This window comes from Mytilus galloprovincialis, chromosome 2 (assembly GCF_965363235.1).
Source record: "Mytilus galloprovincialis chromosome 2, xbMytGall1.hap1.1, whole genome shotgun sequence".
Lineage (NCBI taxonomy): Eukaryota > Metazoa > Mollusca > Bivalvia > Mytilida > Mytilidae > Mytilus > Mytilus galloprovincialis.
The window spans coordinates 76,715,719-76,731,629 of NC_134839.1; the positions used below are offsets into that span (position 1 = coordinate 76,715,719).

At 32.4% G+C, this 15,911-nt stretch overlaps 1 protein-coding gene across 2 annotated transcripts in view; it reads left to right on the plus strand.

Annotated features, from left to right (window-relative positions):
- Positions 1–1,333: 1,333 nt before the first annotated feature.
- LOC143064432 (UPF0415 protein C7orf25 homolog) overlaps positions 1,334–15,911 on the plus strand; it is a 112,417-nt gene continuing 97,839 nt past the window's right edge. Inside the window, exons 1-2 of one of the 2 annotated variants that reach the window (XM_076237251.1) lie at positions 1,334–1,452; positions 7,080–7,244. In XM_076237251.1, coding sequence (XP_076093366.1) covers positions 1,339–1,452; positions 7,080–7,244 — 279 coding nt within the window. In that variant the 5' untranslated portion in view covers positions 1,334–1,338. Of the gene's footprint in view, positions 1,453–2,596; positions 2,720–7,079; positions 7,245–15,911 lie in introns of those variants that run through there. The other variant, XM_076237253.1, reaches the window with a different exon arrangement.

Below are 15,911 nucleotides of genomic sequence, written 5' to 3' on the forward strand. Positions count from 1 at the left end.
GCTTTTTTATGATTAATGTCTGAAGTAAAATTTTGAAGTATTTTTTTTAACTTTTCAGTTGACAGACGAACTTATCTTTTCGCATTTAACAGACGGTCTGGGATTATTATTTTTTACATGGTAAATTTGAAAACCGTTATAGATTGTCATGAAAATCGGACAGAAGTTAATTTCGCGGGAATTAATCCCAGGCGAGAACCAGCATTCCATGGAACCCTTTAAGAATTTTCATAATACACCTGAACATCTATGCAAATTAATTACTTCATGTCATTAACGAAATTTGCACACACAAGGGGTTTTGATCGAGTGCGGCTCCTTTTATATATATTTTAAAGTAACTGCTTTGGACATTTTCTCTTAAACCACTGACCATTAGATTCCAAATCAACACAATGAATAAATTAAACACAAGAGATAAACAAATTAGACTCCAAAGTATGTTGCTATTGATGAGTTTTTAATGACGGGAATGGTATCTCATTCTCAATAACTCGTTAGGTTCAGGGGGCCTCGGCCTCTCGAACCCACAACCAGTTGATGATTTAACCTGGACCCGATTGTGGCTCTCAAACCTCTCGTCGAGGTTTGGGCGTACACTTGAAAATAGCCTAGCTACGCCACTGTAAACAAACTCATACATGCTAGCTACAGATTGATTTTTATGTAAAATATGACTCTATATATGGAAAGAGACACTGAGTTCATTGATTTATTATACGCTTGTTTACAATTTGTGTTGTGAAAAAATACAATGTCGTGAATTGAATGAAATTATACATAGATGTAACACACAGGCACTTGTGTCGATGTAACACTTTCGATGTATTTCGGAAGTTAGAAATAGCGGCGTTATCATGGTTATTCGACATTCCGATATCTAACCGGCTGCTAGCAGTCTTTGATATTCAAAATGTGTTTACTTGAAATCATAGAAAATTCAAATATTTCATCACATTCAAAGCATGATTAATCATCTTCAATGGGAGGCAATACCTTTTTATGTTAACCTGTTTGGCCTTTTTCAAGGCAGTGTTGTGTTAAAATCTGAGATAAATTTAAACTGTTAAATGTTTTCAACCCATTATGCTAATTGTTTTCAGTATTCTTGAATTGTTGTTAACTGTTTTGGCCAAAATCAAGGCGTTGTTATAATGTTAACGGACCCCCTATTGCCCTCTCCAGAGACATATATATGTCTCTGCCCTCCCTCATTTTCGTACATTCGTACATTGCAAAGAAAAATTATATGTCGATCCCGGAATCAACAATTGACCCTTTTCGGTTCAACTTTTATAAATTTGATTCTGTCGACTATGCGTTTGACATTAGGTAAATATGCCTTTTGCAGAAAACCTTCTGTCTAACATCTGTGAATGTTGCAACCAAAACATTTTGACTGAAGAGATAATTCTTTTTACAATTTCTGGTTCTCTTAAGGAAAAAAAACAAGTATATATATTGACTTTTAAATTTCAGTGAACCTCATTTTCAAGTTTGCTAAAACCTAAGGCATGTCACCAACGCGGAATGTAAACATAGCTTTTTAAACCTTGGCCTTGCTACATAATACTTTTATATACAGTTAACTCTCGTTGTCTCGAACTCGGTTGACTCGAAATATCAGATGAGTCGAAGTTTTCACGTGGTCCCGAACTTTATTCCATACAAAAGTAAGTAATTCGACTCCTAATGAGTCGAAATTGGATGAGTCGAAATTTCGGTTGAGTCGAACTAAATTTACGGTCCCAAGGTTAACAAAATCATTCAAAATTCATTTTTTATCTCGAACTAATACACATATGTCAAAACATGACCTCCAGGATTTAAATGGATTGAATAGCTAATCTGACTTACACACGTGTGTAATTAAATTTCCGGTCACTGACCGCTGTATTGATTTATGACATGCTATTTCCATGAATTTTTACCTAAGATTATCTTTTATAGAATTTTGACAAATAATCAGTGATACATTGTTAATGTTCATGAAAAAGTATTTAAAATGTTTACAAAACAATTAATTTGTGATTTACACTAACGAGCTTGGGTGTGTATCAGGTGAGGATTATGGCTTCCGTTGATGATCACCTAAAAACTACTCAAACTGCGTCTTTAATCTTGTTATATTTTCTTTTGAAAAGAAAGAGTGAGATAAAACAAAATGAATAGAAATCAAAATTTTCTTAAATCTCTTGTATCCGAGAATAAACAATTTTGTCAGCTATAACCGACCTGAATAACGAAATTATCGAATGGAAATTACTCTCTTGGAAAAGCCATAGGATTTTTTTTTATTGAAAAAATTGAATAAATAAAAGTAATGTCATCATAATAATAAAAGACTGTGACATACAAATACATCGATCTGATACTAGAATATCGATCCCCTTGCCATATTCATCCGGATTTATTTTAGCTTTACCAAGCTAAGCAAGAGTTGTGTCCCTTAGATTGTCGAACTTCCGGTGTTTGTTTGAGTCGAACTACGTGTATCTCGAAATATTTCTCTGGTCCGGCTGACTTCGACATAACGAGAGTGGACTGTATAATCTAATTTACAGTGATCTGGAAGGATTTTTTCTCAATGGGCCCAGGACCCCCCCAAAGATAATTTCAAAGGGCCATTTAAAAAAATGATGGGCCATGTTGTCAAATGAGTGGGCTATTTGAATTGACTACAGTAAAAAAAAAGAGTATATTTCAGATAAGACAAAATGTAAGAGGTGGTGGTACTTACCTTTATGATAATAATTAAGATTTTGTTCCTGTGATTTTATTAGGGCCCCGCCGACTAAGGCGGGTCGCCCTATAGTGATCAGTCTGTCCGTCCGTTCGTCTGTCCGTCCGTCCGTCCGTCCGTAACACTTTAACTTTGTGTCCGCTCTATATCTTAAAAACCGTTATGATTTCAAAGTTTATACTTGACATCCATTTTAACCAACACCAGAGGGTGTGTCATGATGTATGTAAAACTTCCTAGGTCAAAGGTCAAGGTCAAAAACTTGAGTTTCAGTTGACAACCCTGTGTCCTGTGGTGAAGATCGTGTCCGCTCTATATCTTGAGAACCGTTATGATTTCAAAGTTTAAACTTGACATCCATTTTAACCAACACCAGAGGGTGTGTCATGATGTATGTAAAACTTCCTAGGTCAAAGGTCAAGGTCAAAAACTTTAATTTCAGTTGACAACCCTGTGTCCTGTGGTGAAGATCGTGTCCGCTCTATATCTTGAGAACCGTTATGATTTCAAAGTTTATACTTGACATGTATATGAACCAACACCAGAGGGTGTGTCATAATTTATGAACGACTGCCTAGGGCAAAGTTCAAGGTCAAAAACTTTGGTTTCAGTTGACAACCCCATGTCCTATGGTAAAGATTGTGTCCGCTCTATATCTTGAGAACCGTTATCATTTCAAAGTTTATACTTAACATGTATATAAACCAACACCAAAGGGTGTGTCATAATTTATGTGCAACTGCCTAGGTCAAAGGTCAAGGTCAAAAACTTTGGTTTCAGTTGACAACCCCATGTCCTATGGTAAAGATCGTGTCCGCTCTATATCTTGAGAACCGTTATCATTTCAAAGTTTATACTTGACATGTTTATAAACCAACACCAAAGGGTGTGTCATAATTTATTTACAACTTCCTAGGTCAAAGGTCAAGGTCAAAAACTTTGATTTCAGTTGACAAACCCATGTCCTATGGTAAAGATACAATTTTTTAATGCACATTATTCACAGCGGGGCCCACAGAGATGGCTCCCATCTCAATGATATCTAGTTGATTTCAATTTCAATGAATATACAATAACTTCTTCCAAACCGGACAACATTTAATATAACCTTTGTTTACAATGTTAAAACTGGTACTGTTGCCTTGTTCATGTTCTTGTTTTTTTTTACATTAAATTTGGATCTTCGTCGATACCATACTTATTTCAGACGCTTTGTATTTAGAGGACGTTTCTGGCATTTCCTCTGCACGTCTTGTATTATTATTACTTCATCACGATGACAAGAATAACAGTAGAGAGTATCATTAATTGATAGAACAGAACAATAATTCACTGAAGGCATGGTTACAAAATGTCAAAACGAGCCAAAGATAAAAAAAATGACAAGAACAGTTAAGCTCCTTTTTTGAAGACAAAAACTATATTCATGAAAAAGCTTTTGGGTTTTCAATCGAAATAATAGTAAGCTAAGCTAACTTAAATGATTATGATTAGAGAAAAAATCTTGTCTGTACTAGCCAAATTTCAAATTTTAAAGTTGTTCATCAAAAAATATATCATGACTGATGGTTAATTACGTTTTTTTGATAATCACTTATACTGCATGGTTCTATTAATACCATAGAAAACACCCGTGACGTCCCAAAAATATATAGGTGCTCCTATCATTTGAGGAACATTACACAGTTGTGTACACACACATGGCGGCACGGAACATAATATAGTACGATAGGAAATACATTTGACAGTATCTAAACGTTTTGAAATGAAGTGAAAAATATCTTGCACCACGTGGGCCCTTACATTGGTCACTCTATGTGCCATTTCTGGTCGATATGCACTACAGGCGCAAGGTGCACGTCCTTCCCGATCACTGAATTTAGCAATTAACGTTCATCATAAGGTATTGAAAAATATGGCCGTGTTTACACATCAAAATTTACTATGAGTACAGACAAACTGGTACATCTAGTAAAGTTTAAATGCATGGCAGGAACTAGATATATAAAAGTTATATGTAGAGTGGGGCGCACATATTCGCCGGGGCACAATTTCGCTCTTTTATGATTTTGAGGTGTAAAAACATCAAAGGATGACTGAAATGGAAGAAATATACCGGTAAATCATATTTTTATAACAAATATGATTATTTTTTAAACTGAGACAAAATTGCGGCACCTACCGAAAATTTTTTAAGGACCGAAAAACTGACAACGATTTTTCGGCAAATTTCCTGAAAAAAAAACAAGATATCAAAGAAGTATTTCTAAGTGATTCTTTGACTTAATGCCCTAAAGTTCAAATCTTTAAAATGTCTGCTATTCATCTATAATGAAATTGATTTGATAAATAGTGTTTAAAGCTGCGGTTATTTGGTTTTAAATAGATGTGTAAAAATGGCGAATATGTGTGTCCCATTGACAAAACATCATGAAATTTCAAACACTCTTTAATCTAACTTTTCAGATGATTATTTTCAAACAAACACGTTCATGACGTTTTCAAGCTTAAAAATATTTTGCATTTGAAGTTATCTTCATATAGAAATATCAATATACTTCAAAAACATTTAGACCTGAACATAAACTTTAGAAAATATGGAAAGATGTGGCGAAAATGAGCACCCCACACTTTAATCCATTTATTGCATTAAAAATGTCGTGTTCCTTTCCAAATAGCTTGTCAAAAATCGTTTATTTTTGTAAATTTTCATGCAATCGTCCGCCATCTAACTACCGATCGGTACCGGACCAACTATGACCAAAATCCGTATTTTTACAATAATAACTACGGACGCATGGATGGAACAGCTGACAGAAGAATATTGATCTTAAAAGTGACAACTATGCATTCCACGGGCATTAACAGACTTTTGGTTACATCTAATTGATTAGTGTATATAATTCCATATAATTTATTTTTCTTTACTCTGAAACTATAATACTAATTTAATTTATAATGGTCCAGCTTAACTTTGTATATATCGTTTGATGAGAAACACTAAATTTCATACACAAGATAGTTTTTAATTAAATTGTAATTGATATATCATAATTTCTTTACCTTTTGACATAAAGAAAATAGTCTTTTTAGTGCTAGATATTTAGTTGGTAGTTTCTCACAAGAACCTAAACTTAAACAACTTTGAATTTGAACTGTTACTTTAATTGTATACTCAGATATGAATTGAACACTATAAAAAGAACATTTTTTACATATGACCCTTTATACTATAGTAAAATCCAAGCATTGTTGCCCAGCACGCGAAGGAGAACTTCTCTTTCAAATCACTCCACTTCTCCCCATCAGTTTCAGAAAGAGAATTCACTTCTCCCTATGATTCTGAAGTAGTGTTAGCCCTGCTGGTATCTATGATGAGTTTAATTATAACGTCCCAGATGTATTCAATGGTTCAATGATGTTTGTTGCTATCTGTCAGATTTTATTTTATTTGTTTTATCATTTTGTCATGAATCAGGCTATTCGTTTTATCCTTGTAATTGGTCAACAATTTTGTCATGTCTATGCATTTTAAAGCTGATTGTACAGTATAAGTTTTCTCATTGAGGGCAGTACAGTGAACTAAATGCTGAAATTTCATTTGCACTTAATTGACTTAATAGCAATCTTTATTTTTACAGTATTTTTTTTTTACTGACATCAAACATTGCCCTTTTATTGTTCTTGCCAGCAGCACTAATGATTTTCAATTAACGTATATTTGTAGTTTAATACTTATTTGTTTTAATTTTAAACAGACAAATATTTATTTGATATCCACAATTCAGATTGACTTACATCATGTACATGTATATATATTTTCTATTTTCCATGTCCTGTATATACATAAAATATTTGCCACTGGAGATAGTGAAAAAAAATGTCTACACTCTACAACATGTACATGTATATAGACATACTTGTTTTTGTACTATACATGTACTCAAATGACTGATCATGCTGATTAAGGTCTTAAAGTTTCCATGATATAGTCAGCAAAATTGCTTTATTAGACTTCAATTTGATTTGAAATTGGTCAAATTAATGATTTAAAAAAAAGTCTTTTGGCAACTGAATTATACATGTAATAATTATATTTCTCTTTTATTTATTTGACATGTTTAAACAACATGATATTTGTGCAAAATTAGTAACCTTCTTTTTTTCAGACATACTACAAAAAACACTACAACTAATTCGATTTCTAAAAACATTGATAAGAAACTTTCCACAGCACCTCACATCTTTGTTCAATGGAATATCAAATAGGGTCAGTGCAGAAATTAGTTATTCACCTTACCTATTTTAATTTTATTTCTTGTGTATATGTTCACAGATGGCTACAAGTATTGTCCCATCATCTTCCACTGGCATAGAAGAACTACTGGATATTTACATTGAGAATGCAGAAAGTTTGATCACACAGTCCCAGCAACTTGATGTAAAAGATGCAAAGAAATTAGAGAAAAAGTGTAGATCTGAACTGAAATATCTTCACTCGGTAAGTCAGATTTTTTTTCACATAGATTTACATACATCCATCTTGTCTGAAGTAAAAATTCATGTGTATGCATGTACATGTCTTGTTTGAAAGTCAGGATTCATTCAATGTTTGAAAGTCATAATTCATTCACATATATATCTTCATTCTGAAAGTCATATAGAGTTTATTCACATACATCATGTACATTGTTCATATACATTTTTTATTTGAAAGTTAGAATTTATTCACATATATCTGACATGTGGATATCCCAAAAGGGTTACTCAGAATATACCATTGAAGGGACTTTTTCCCATATGAAAATTTGAAGATTATTATTATAAAAAGAAGGTAAATGATATACATGATATAGGCAACTACATTGTACAAGTTTAAAGCTGATTTAAATATTTAGGAACTTGTTATTGATTAGATTTATCTCCCATTGAATGGCTATCAAAAAGAAAATACCAATATTAAAATGTTCAGATACTGGACTGTTTTATAATGGTATTTTTCACTTATTATATCTTGTCTGCAGTACAAGAGCTATTAACAGGGTTGTTGTTTAAAAAGATGTGATGATATTAATCACCATACAGACATACACAGATATATATCTACTTATAAAATGAGTTATACAGGTAGTTGTGACATTGGAAAACTATCACATCAGTATGATGTAAATGAATAAATAATAATAAACACAGCACTTGGCAGAGGGCATGGCTATACACACACAAACAAGAAAATTAGAATTGTGTTCTGAAAGGCATGGTGAAATAAGAAATATGCATTGCATGATGTAGGAATGTATCTTATCACAGGTCAGGAGTTGGTTTCACAAAACAACTTATGATTGAGATTGATCGAAAGTCATGAACAATTCAGTATACTTACGATAAATCTTAGTTGTAAAATGTTTTGTGAAACCAACTCCAGAAGTCTAGATTAGATCAAAGTTGAAAGTTAAAACTTTATTGATGCTATACAGACCATTTGACACAGCAAATCTTCATGAAATAGTTTATTTAATCATCATTAACATGATTAAAAGTGGTGAATTTGTTTTTAAAGTCATACAATTTTGGTCAAAAGTGTTCTAGAGAAAATTATAATGGACATTATAGCTTAGCTTATATATAATTAATAGCTTTGATAAGTCATTAAATAGGTATGGATTGGCCAATCCATGAGTAGGTAGAATTCCACATGGTCTGGATTGTTTCCCCATTACCATCTTCAGGTTTTTCAATAATGATGATGGAAGCCATGTTTTTTTTTTTAGTATAGATAAGTATTTAAGATGTGAACAATCTTAAATTATGAAAACTGTTAAAGACCATGAAGACTGTAGAAACAACTGTAAACAATCAAGATATACCAACTTGACAATTTTTATACGACCGCAAAAATTTTAATTTTTTGGTCGTATATTGCTATCACGTTGGCGTCGTCGTCGTCATCTGCGTCGTCGTCGTCGTCCGAATATTTTTAGTTTTCGCACTCTAACTTTCGTAAAAGTGAATAGAAATCAATGAAATTTTAACACAAGGTTTATGACCACAAAAGGAAGGTTGGGATTGATTTTGGGAGTTTTGGTCCCAACATTTTAGGAATTAGGGGCCAAAAAGGGCCCAAATAAGCATTTTCTTGGTTTTCGCACTATAACTTTAGTTTAAGTGAATAGAAATCTATGAAATTTTGACACAAGGTTTATGACCACAAAAGGAAGGTTGGGATTGATTTTGGGAGTTTTGGTTCCAACAGTTTAGGAATTAAGGGCCAAAAAAGGGCCCAAACAAGCATTATTCTTGGTTTTTGCACCATAACTTTAGTATAAGTAAATAGAAATCTATGAAATTTAAACACAAGGTTTATGACCATAAAAGGAAGGTTGGGTTTGATTTTGGGAGTTTTGGTCCTAACAGTTTAGGAAAAAGGGGCCCAAAGGGTCCAAATTAAACTTTGTGTGATTTCATCAAAAATTGAATAATTGGGGTTCTTTGATATGCCGAATCTAACTATGTATGTAGATTCTTAATTTTTGGTCCCGTTTTCAAATTGGTCTACATTAAGGTCCAAAGGGTCCAAAATTAAACTTAGTTTGATTTTAACAAAAATTGAATCCTTGGGGTTCTTTGATATGCTGAATTTAAAAATGTACTTAGATTTTTAATTATTGGCCTAGTTTTCAAGTTGGTCCAAATGGGGGTCCAAAATTAAACTTTGTTTGATTTCATCAAAAATTGAATAAATGGGTTCTTTGATATGCCAAATCTAACTGTGTATGTAGATTCTTAATTTTTGGTCCAGTTTTCAAATTGGTCTACATTAAGGTCCAATGGGTCCAAAATTAAACTAAGTTTGATTTTAACAAAAATTATATTCTTGGGCTTATTTGATATGCTTTATCTAAATATGTACTTTGATTTTTATACGACCGCAAAAATTTTAATTTTTTGGTCATATATTGCTATCACGTTGGCGTCGTCGTCTGCGTCGTCGTCGTCGTCGTCATCGTCGTCGTCGTCCGAATACTTTTAGTTTTCGCACTCTAACTTTAATAAAAGTGAATAGAAATCAATGAAATTTTAACACAAGGTTTATGACCACATAAGGAAGGTTGGGATTGATTTTGGGAGTTTTGGTTCCAACAGTTTAGGAATTAAGGGCCAAAAAAGGGCCCAAATAAGCATTATTCTTGGTTTTCGCACAATAACTTTAGTATAAGTAAATAGAAATCAAGGAAATTTTAACATAAGGTTTATGACCACAAAAGGAAGGTTGGGATTGATTTTTGGAGTTGAGGTTACAACATTTTAGGAATTAGGGGCCAAAAAGGGCCCAAATAAGCATTTTCTTGGTTTTCGCACTATAACTTTAGTTTAAGTGAATAGAAATCTATGAAATTTTGACACAAGGTTTATGACCACAAAAGGAAGGTTGGGATTGATTTTGGGAGTTTTGGTTCCAACAGTTTAGGAATTAAGGGCCAAAAAAGGGCCCAAATAAGCATTATTCTTGGTTTTCGCACAATAACTTTAGTATAAGTAAATAGAAATCAAGGAAATTTTAACATAAGGTTTATGACCACAAAAGGAAGGTTGGGATTGATTTTTGGAGTTGAGGTTACAACATTTTAGGAATTAGGGGCCAAAAAGGGCCCAAATAAGCATTTTCTTGGTTTTCGCACTATAACTTTAGTTTAAGTGAATAGAAATCTATGAAATTTTGACACAAGGTTTATGACCACAAAAGGAAGGTTGGGATTGATTTTGGGAGTTTTGGTTCCAACAGTTTAGGAATTAAGGGCCAAAAAAGGGCCCAAATAAGCATTATTCTTGGTTTTCGCACAATAACTTTAGTATAAGTAAATAGAAATCAAGGAAATTTTAACATAAGGTTTATGACCACAAAAAGAAGGTTGGGAGTGATTTTTGGAGTTGAGGTCACAACAGTTTATGAATTAGGGGCCAAAAAGGGGCCCAAATAAGCATTATTTTTGGTTTTTGCACCATAACTTTAGTATAAGTTAATAGAAATCTATGAAATTTAAACACAAGGTTTATGACTATAAAAGGAAGGTTGGGTTTGATTTTGGGAGTTTTGGTCCTAACAGTTTAGAAATAAGGGGCCCAAAGGGTCCAAAATTGAACTTTGTGTGATTTCATCAAAAATTGAATAATTGGGGTTCTTTGATATGCCGAATCTAACTATGTATGTAGATTCTTAATTTTTGGTCCCGTTTTCAAATTGGTCTACATTAAGGTCCAAAGGGTCCAAAATTAAACATAGTTTGATTTTAACAAAAATTAAATTCTTGGGCTTATTTGATATGCTTTATTTAAATATGTACTTTGATTTTTGATTATGGGCCCTGTTTTCAAGTTGGTCCAAATCAGGATTCCATATCAAGTATTGTGCAATAGCAAGAAATTTTCAATTGCACAGTATTGCACAATAGCAAGAAATATCTAATTGCACAATATTGTGCAATAGCAATTAATTTGCAATCGGAGTTATCTTTCTTTGTATAGAATAGTAGTTGATAATATATGTTGGAAATTTGCCAGACATGACTATGATGTCATTTTCTATTTTTATTTGCCAATAACTTTATGTAAATAACTTCATTGGAAATTTGCCAATATAAAATGTTGCTGATGAAGCTTTTTTTCCTTATCTTATCTAAAATGTTTTTAAATAATGTATGTTGGACATTTGCCAGACATGACTATGATGTCATTTTCTATTTTTATTTGCCAATAACTTTATGTAAATAACTTCATTGGAAATTTGCCAATATAAAATGTTGCTGATGAAGTTTTTTTATTGTTTTATACAATAAACAATGTATATTCACTTTTACTACCAACCAATCTTTACCATTCAGTGATAACAAGCACTTTATTTTACATTTTAATATTTTATGATGTATTTAAAAGAGTAGTTCTTGTTGCAAACTCCATTAGAAATTTGAATTGGTATCAGTTTTGGAAAAAGGGAAACAGGGATGTGAAAATAAAGGGGTTAAATTTTTCTCATTTCAGATTTCATAAATAAAAAGAAAATTTCTTCAAACATTTTTTTGAGAGGATTAATATGCAACAGCATAGTGAATTGCTCAAAGGCAAAAAAAACTTTTAAGTTCATTAGACCACATTCATTCTGTGTCAGAAACCTATGCTGTGTCAACTATTTAATTTTAGATTTAAAAAGTTTGAAGAAGAAATCTTTAATTGATTTGTAAAATCTTGACATTTGTTTTGTGTAAAAAAAACCCATGTAATGTCAAAAATTTGATCACAATCCAAATTCAGAGCTGTATCACGCTTGAATGTTTTGTCCATACTTGCCCCAACTGTTCAGGGTTCGACCTCTGCGGTCGTATAAAGCTGCGCCCTGCGGAGCACCTGGTTGATTATGGGCCCAGTTTTCAAGTTGGTCCAAATCAGGATTCCATATCAAGTATTGTGCAATAGCAAGAAATTTTCAATTGCACAGTATTACACAATAGCAAGAAATATCTAATTGCACAATATTGTGCAATAGCAATTAATTTGCAATCGGAGTTATCTTTCTTTGTATAGAATAGTAGTTGATAATATATGTTGGAAATTTGCCAGACATGACTATGATGTCATTTTCTATTTTTATTTGCCAATAACTTTATGTAAATAACTTCATTGGAAATTTGCCAATATAAAATGTTGCTGATGAAGCTTTTTTTCCTTATCTTATCTAAAATGTTTTTAGATAATGTATGTTGGACATTTGCCAGACATGACTATGATGTCATTTTCTATTTTTATTTGCCAATAACTTTATGTAAATAACTTCATTGGAAATTTGCCAATATAAAATGTTGCTGATGAAGTTTTTTTTTATTGTTTTATGCAATAAACAATGTATATTCACTTTTACTACCAACCAATCTTTACCATTCAGTGATAACAAGCACTTTATTTTACATTTTAATATTTTATGATGTATTTAAAAGAGTAGTTATTGTTGCAAACTCCATTAGAAATTTGAATTGATATCAGTTTTGGAAAAAGGGAAACGGGGATGTGAAAAAAAGGGGGGGGTTTAAATTTTTCTCATTTCAGATTTCATAAATAAAAAGAAAATTTCTTCAAACATTTTTTTGAGAGGATTAATATTCAACAGCATAGTGAATTGCTCAAAGGCAAAACAAAACTTTTAAGTTCATTAGACCACATTCATTCTGTGTCAGAAACCTATGCTGTGTCAACTATTTAATTTTAGATTTAAAAAGTTTGAAGAAGAAATCTTTAATTGATTTGTAAAATCTTGACATTTGTTTTGTGTAAAAAAAACCCATGTAATGTCAAAAATTTGATCACAATCCAAATTCAGAGCTGTATCACGCTTGAATGTTTTGTCCATACTTGCCCCAACTGTTCAGGGTTCGACCTCTGCAGTCGTATAAAGCTGCACCCTGCGGAGCACCTGGTTACCTCATGTATTACCAATGTTATTTCAACTGATTGGGCGGAGCTTACGTTTTAATTTGCATAAGGACAGTCTATTTGAAGATGTGTGTGATAAGGATGATTGCTGTTATAATTATTACTGATTTCTAATCACCTATAGGTGTCATCAAAGGAATTTACAAAACAATGACTGGACACTTCATTGATGAGTTTATCCTAAAACACCTATCTATAGATGGACTGGTTTACAATGAGCGAACCAGTTAAACTCCACTGAGTCAAGTGAAATAAATCGAGTAATAACTTGATATCTATTTGAGCAGAGGTTGAACCACTTTTGATATTAAAAGTTTGATGTAAAAACGATTAAAGGAGTAAGTATAGTGAAGCAGATGTAAAAAATATATCTTATCAAAACTTTACTGTCTTAAAATATGAGCCAATTTTCATTAAATTGCTAATATTTGGACTTCCCGAAAGACCTTCTATAAGCTCTACATACTTTGAATGCCAATGGACATCCAATAAGCACTAGTTACACTTATAGGACATTTAATAAGCACCATGTTTTCTTTTTATAATACCTAAGCTTCTTTAAACTGCTTTACAGATATTTTTGATATTATGCTTGAGTGTTGTTTTTTTTTTGAACTTCAGGATTATAACTAAAATTGGAAATCTAAAATAAACATCAATAAAAAAACACACTAACAATGGAGTATATTGAAAATAGATAATATTAACAGCTAACTTCATAGTACAGACTAGTCACATAGTTTGTGTAGATGATGATAGGATCATCCTTTTTATACGACCACAAAAATTTGTGCACATCGTCAGTGTCGTCCAAAGACAGATGGTTTCTGGATAATAACTTTAGTGTAAGTGAATAGAAATCTATAAAATTTTAACACAATGTTTATAATCACAAAAGGAAGGTTGGGATCAATTTTGGGTGTTATGGTCACATCGGTTTAGGAATAACATACATTTTTTCTAGTTTCAGGACAATAAGTTGTGTACAAGTACTTCAATTACTCTGAAATTATACCACAATGTTCATACCATTAAGTAGAAGGTTGGAATTTATTTTAAGGGTTATGGGGCAAAAAGTGTAGGAATTAAGGCCCAAAAAGGAACCAAAAACAAGCATTTTTGAAGTTTTTGTACAAAAACTTATGTTTAACTGTATGGATCTCTCTGACATTGTACCAAAAGGTTCCATATAATGGAGGGAAGGCTTGGAGTCAGTTTGGGGTTAATATCCCTAAACATTAAGGAATATGGGGCCAAAAAGAAGCTTTTTTTATACGACCGCAAATTTTGAAAAAATTTTCGTCGTATATTGCTATCACGTTGGCGTCGGCGTCGTCGTCGTCGTCGTCGTCGTCGTCCGGCGTCCGAATACTTTTAGTTTTCGCACTCTAACTTTAGTAAAAGTGAATGGAAATCTATGAAATTTTAACACAAGGTTTATGACCACAAAAGGAAGGTTGGTATTGATTTTGGGAGTTTTGGTCCCAATATTTTAGGAATTAGGGGCCAAAAAGGGCCCAAATAAGCATTTTTCTTGGTTTTCGCACTATAACTTTAGTTTAAGTTAATAGAAATCTATGAAATTTTGACACAAGGTTTATGACCACAAAAGAACGGTTGGGATTGATTTTGGGAGTTTTGGTCTCAACAGTTTAGGAATTAGGGGCCAAAAAAGGGCCCAAATAAGCATTATTCTTGGTTTTTGCACAATAACATTAGTTTAAGTAAATAGAAATCAATGAAATTTAAACACAATGTTAATGACTACAAAAGGAAGGTTGGTATTGATTTTGGGAGTTTAGGTCCCAACAGTTTAGGAATTAGGGGCCAAAAAGGGACCCAAATAAGCATTTTTCTTGGTTTTTGCACCATAACGTTAGTATAAGTAAATATGAAATTTAAACACAAGGTTTATGACCATAAAAGAAAGGTTGGGTTTGATTTTGGGAGTTTTGGTCCCAACATAATAAGGGGCCCAAAGGGTCCAAAATTAAACTTTTGTTTGATTTCATCAAAATTGAATAATTGGGGTTCTTTGATATGCTGAATCTAACTGTCATGACTGTGTATGTAGATTCTTAACTTTTGGTCCTGTTTTCAAATTGGTCTACATTAAGGTCCAAAGGGTCCAAAATTAAACTTAGTTTGATTTTGACAAAAAATGAATCAGTTAGGTTCTTTGATATGCTGAATCTAAAAATGTACTTAGATTCTTGATTATTGGCCCAGTTTTCAAGTTGGTCCAAATCGGGGTCCAAAATTAAACTTTGTTTGATTTCATCAAAAATTGAATAAATGGGGTTCTTTGATATACCAAATCTAACTGTGTATGTAGATTCTTCATTTTTGGTCCTGTTTTCAAATTGGTCTACACTAAAGTCCAAAGGGTCCAAAATTAAACTTAGTCTGATTTTAACAAAAATTGAAATCTTGAAGTTCTTTGATATGCTGAATCCAAAAATGTACTTAGATTTTTTATTATGGGCCCAGTTTTCAAGTTGGTCCAAATCAGGATCTAAAATTATTATATTAAGTATTGTGCAATAGCAAGTCTTTTCAATTGCACAGTATTGCGCAATGGCAAGAAATATCTAATTGCACAATATTGTGAAATAGCAAATTTTTTTTTAATTAGAGTTATCTTTCTTTGTCCAGAATAGTAAGCAAGAAATATCTAATTGCAAAATAT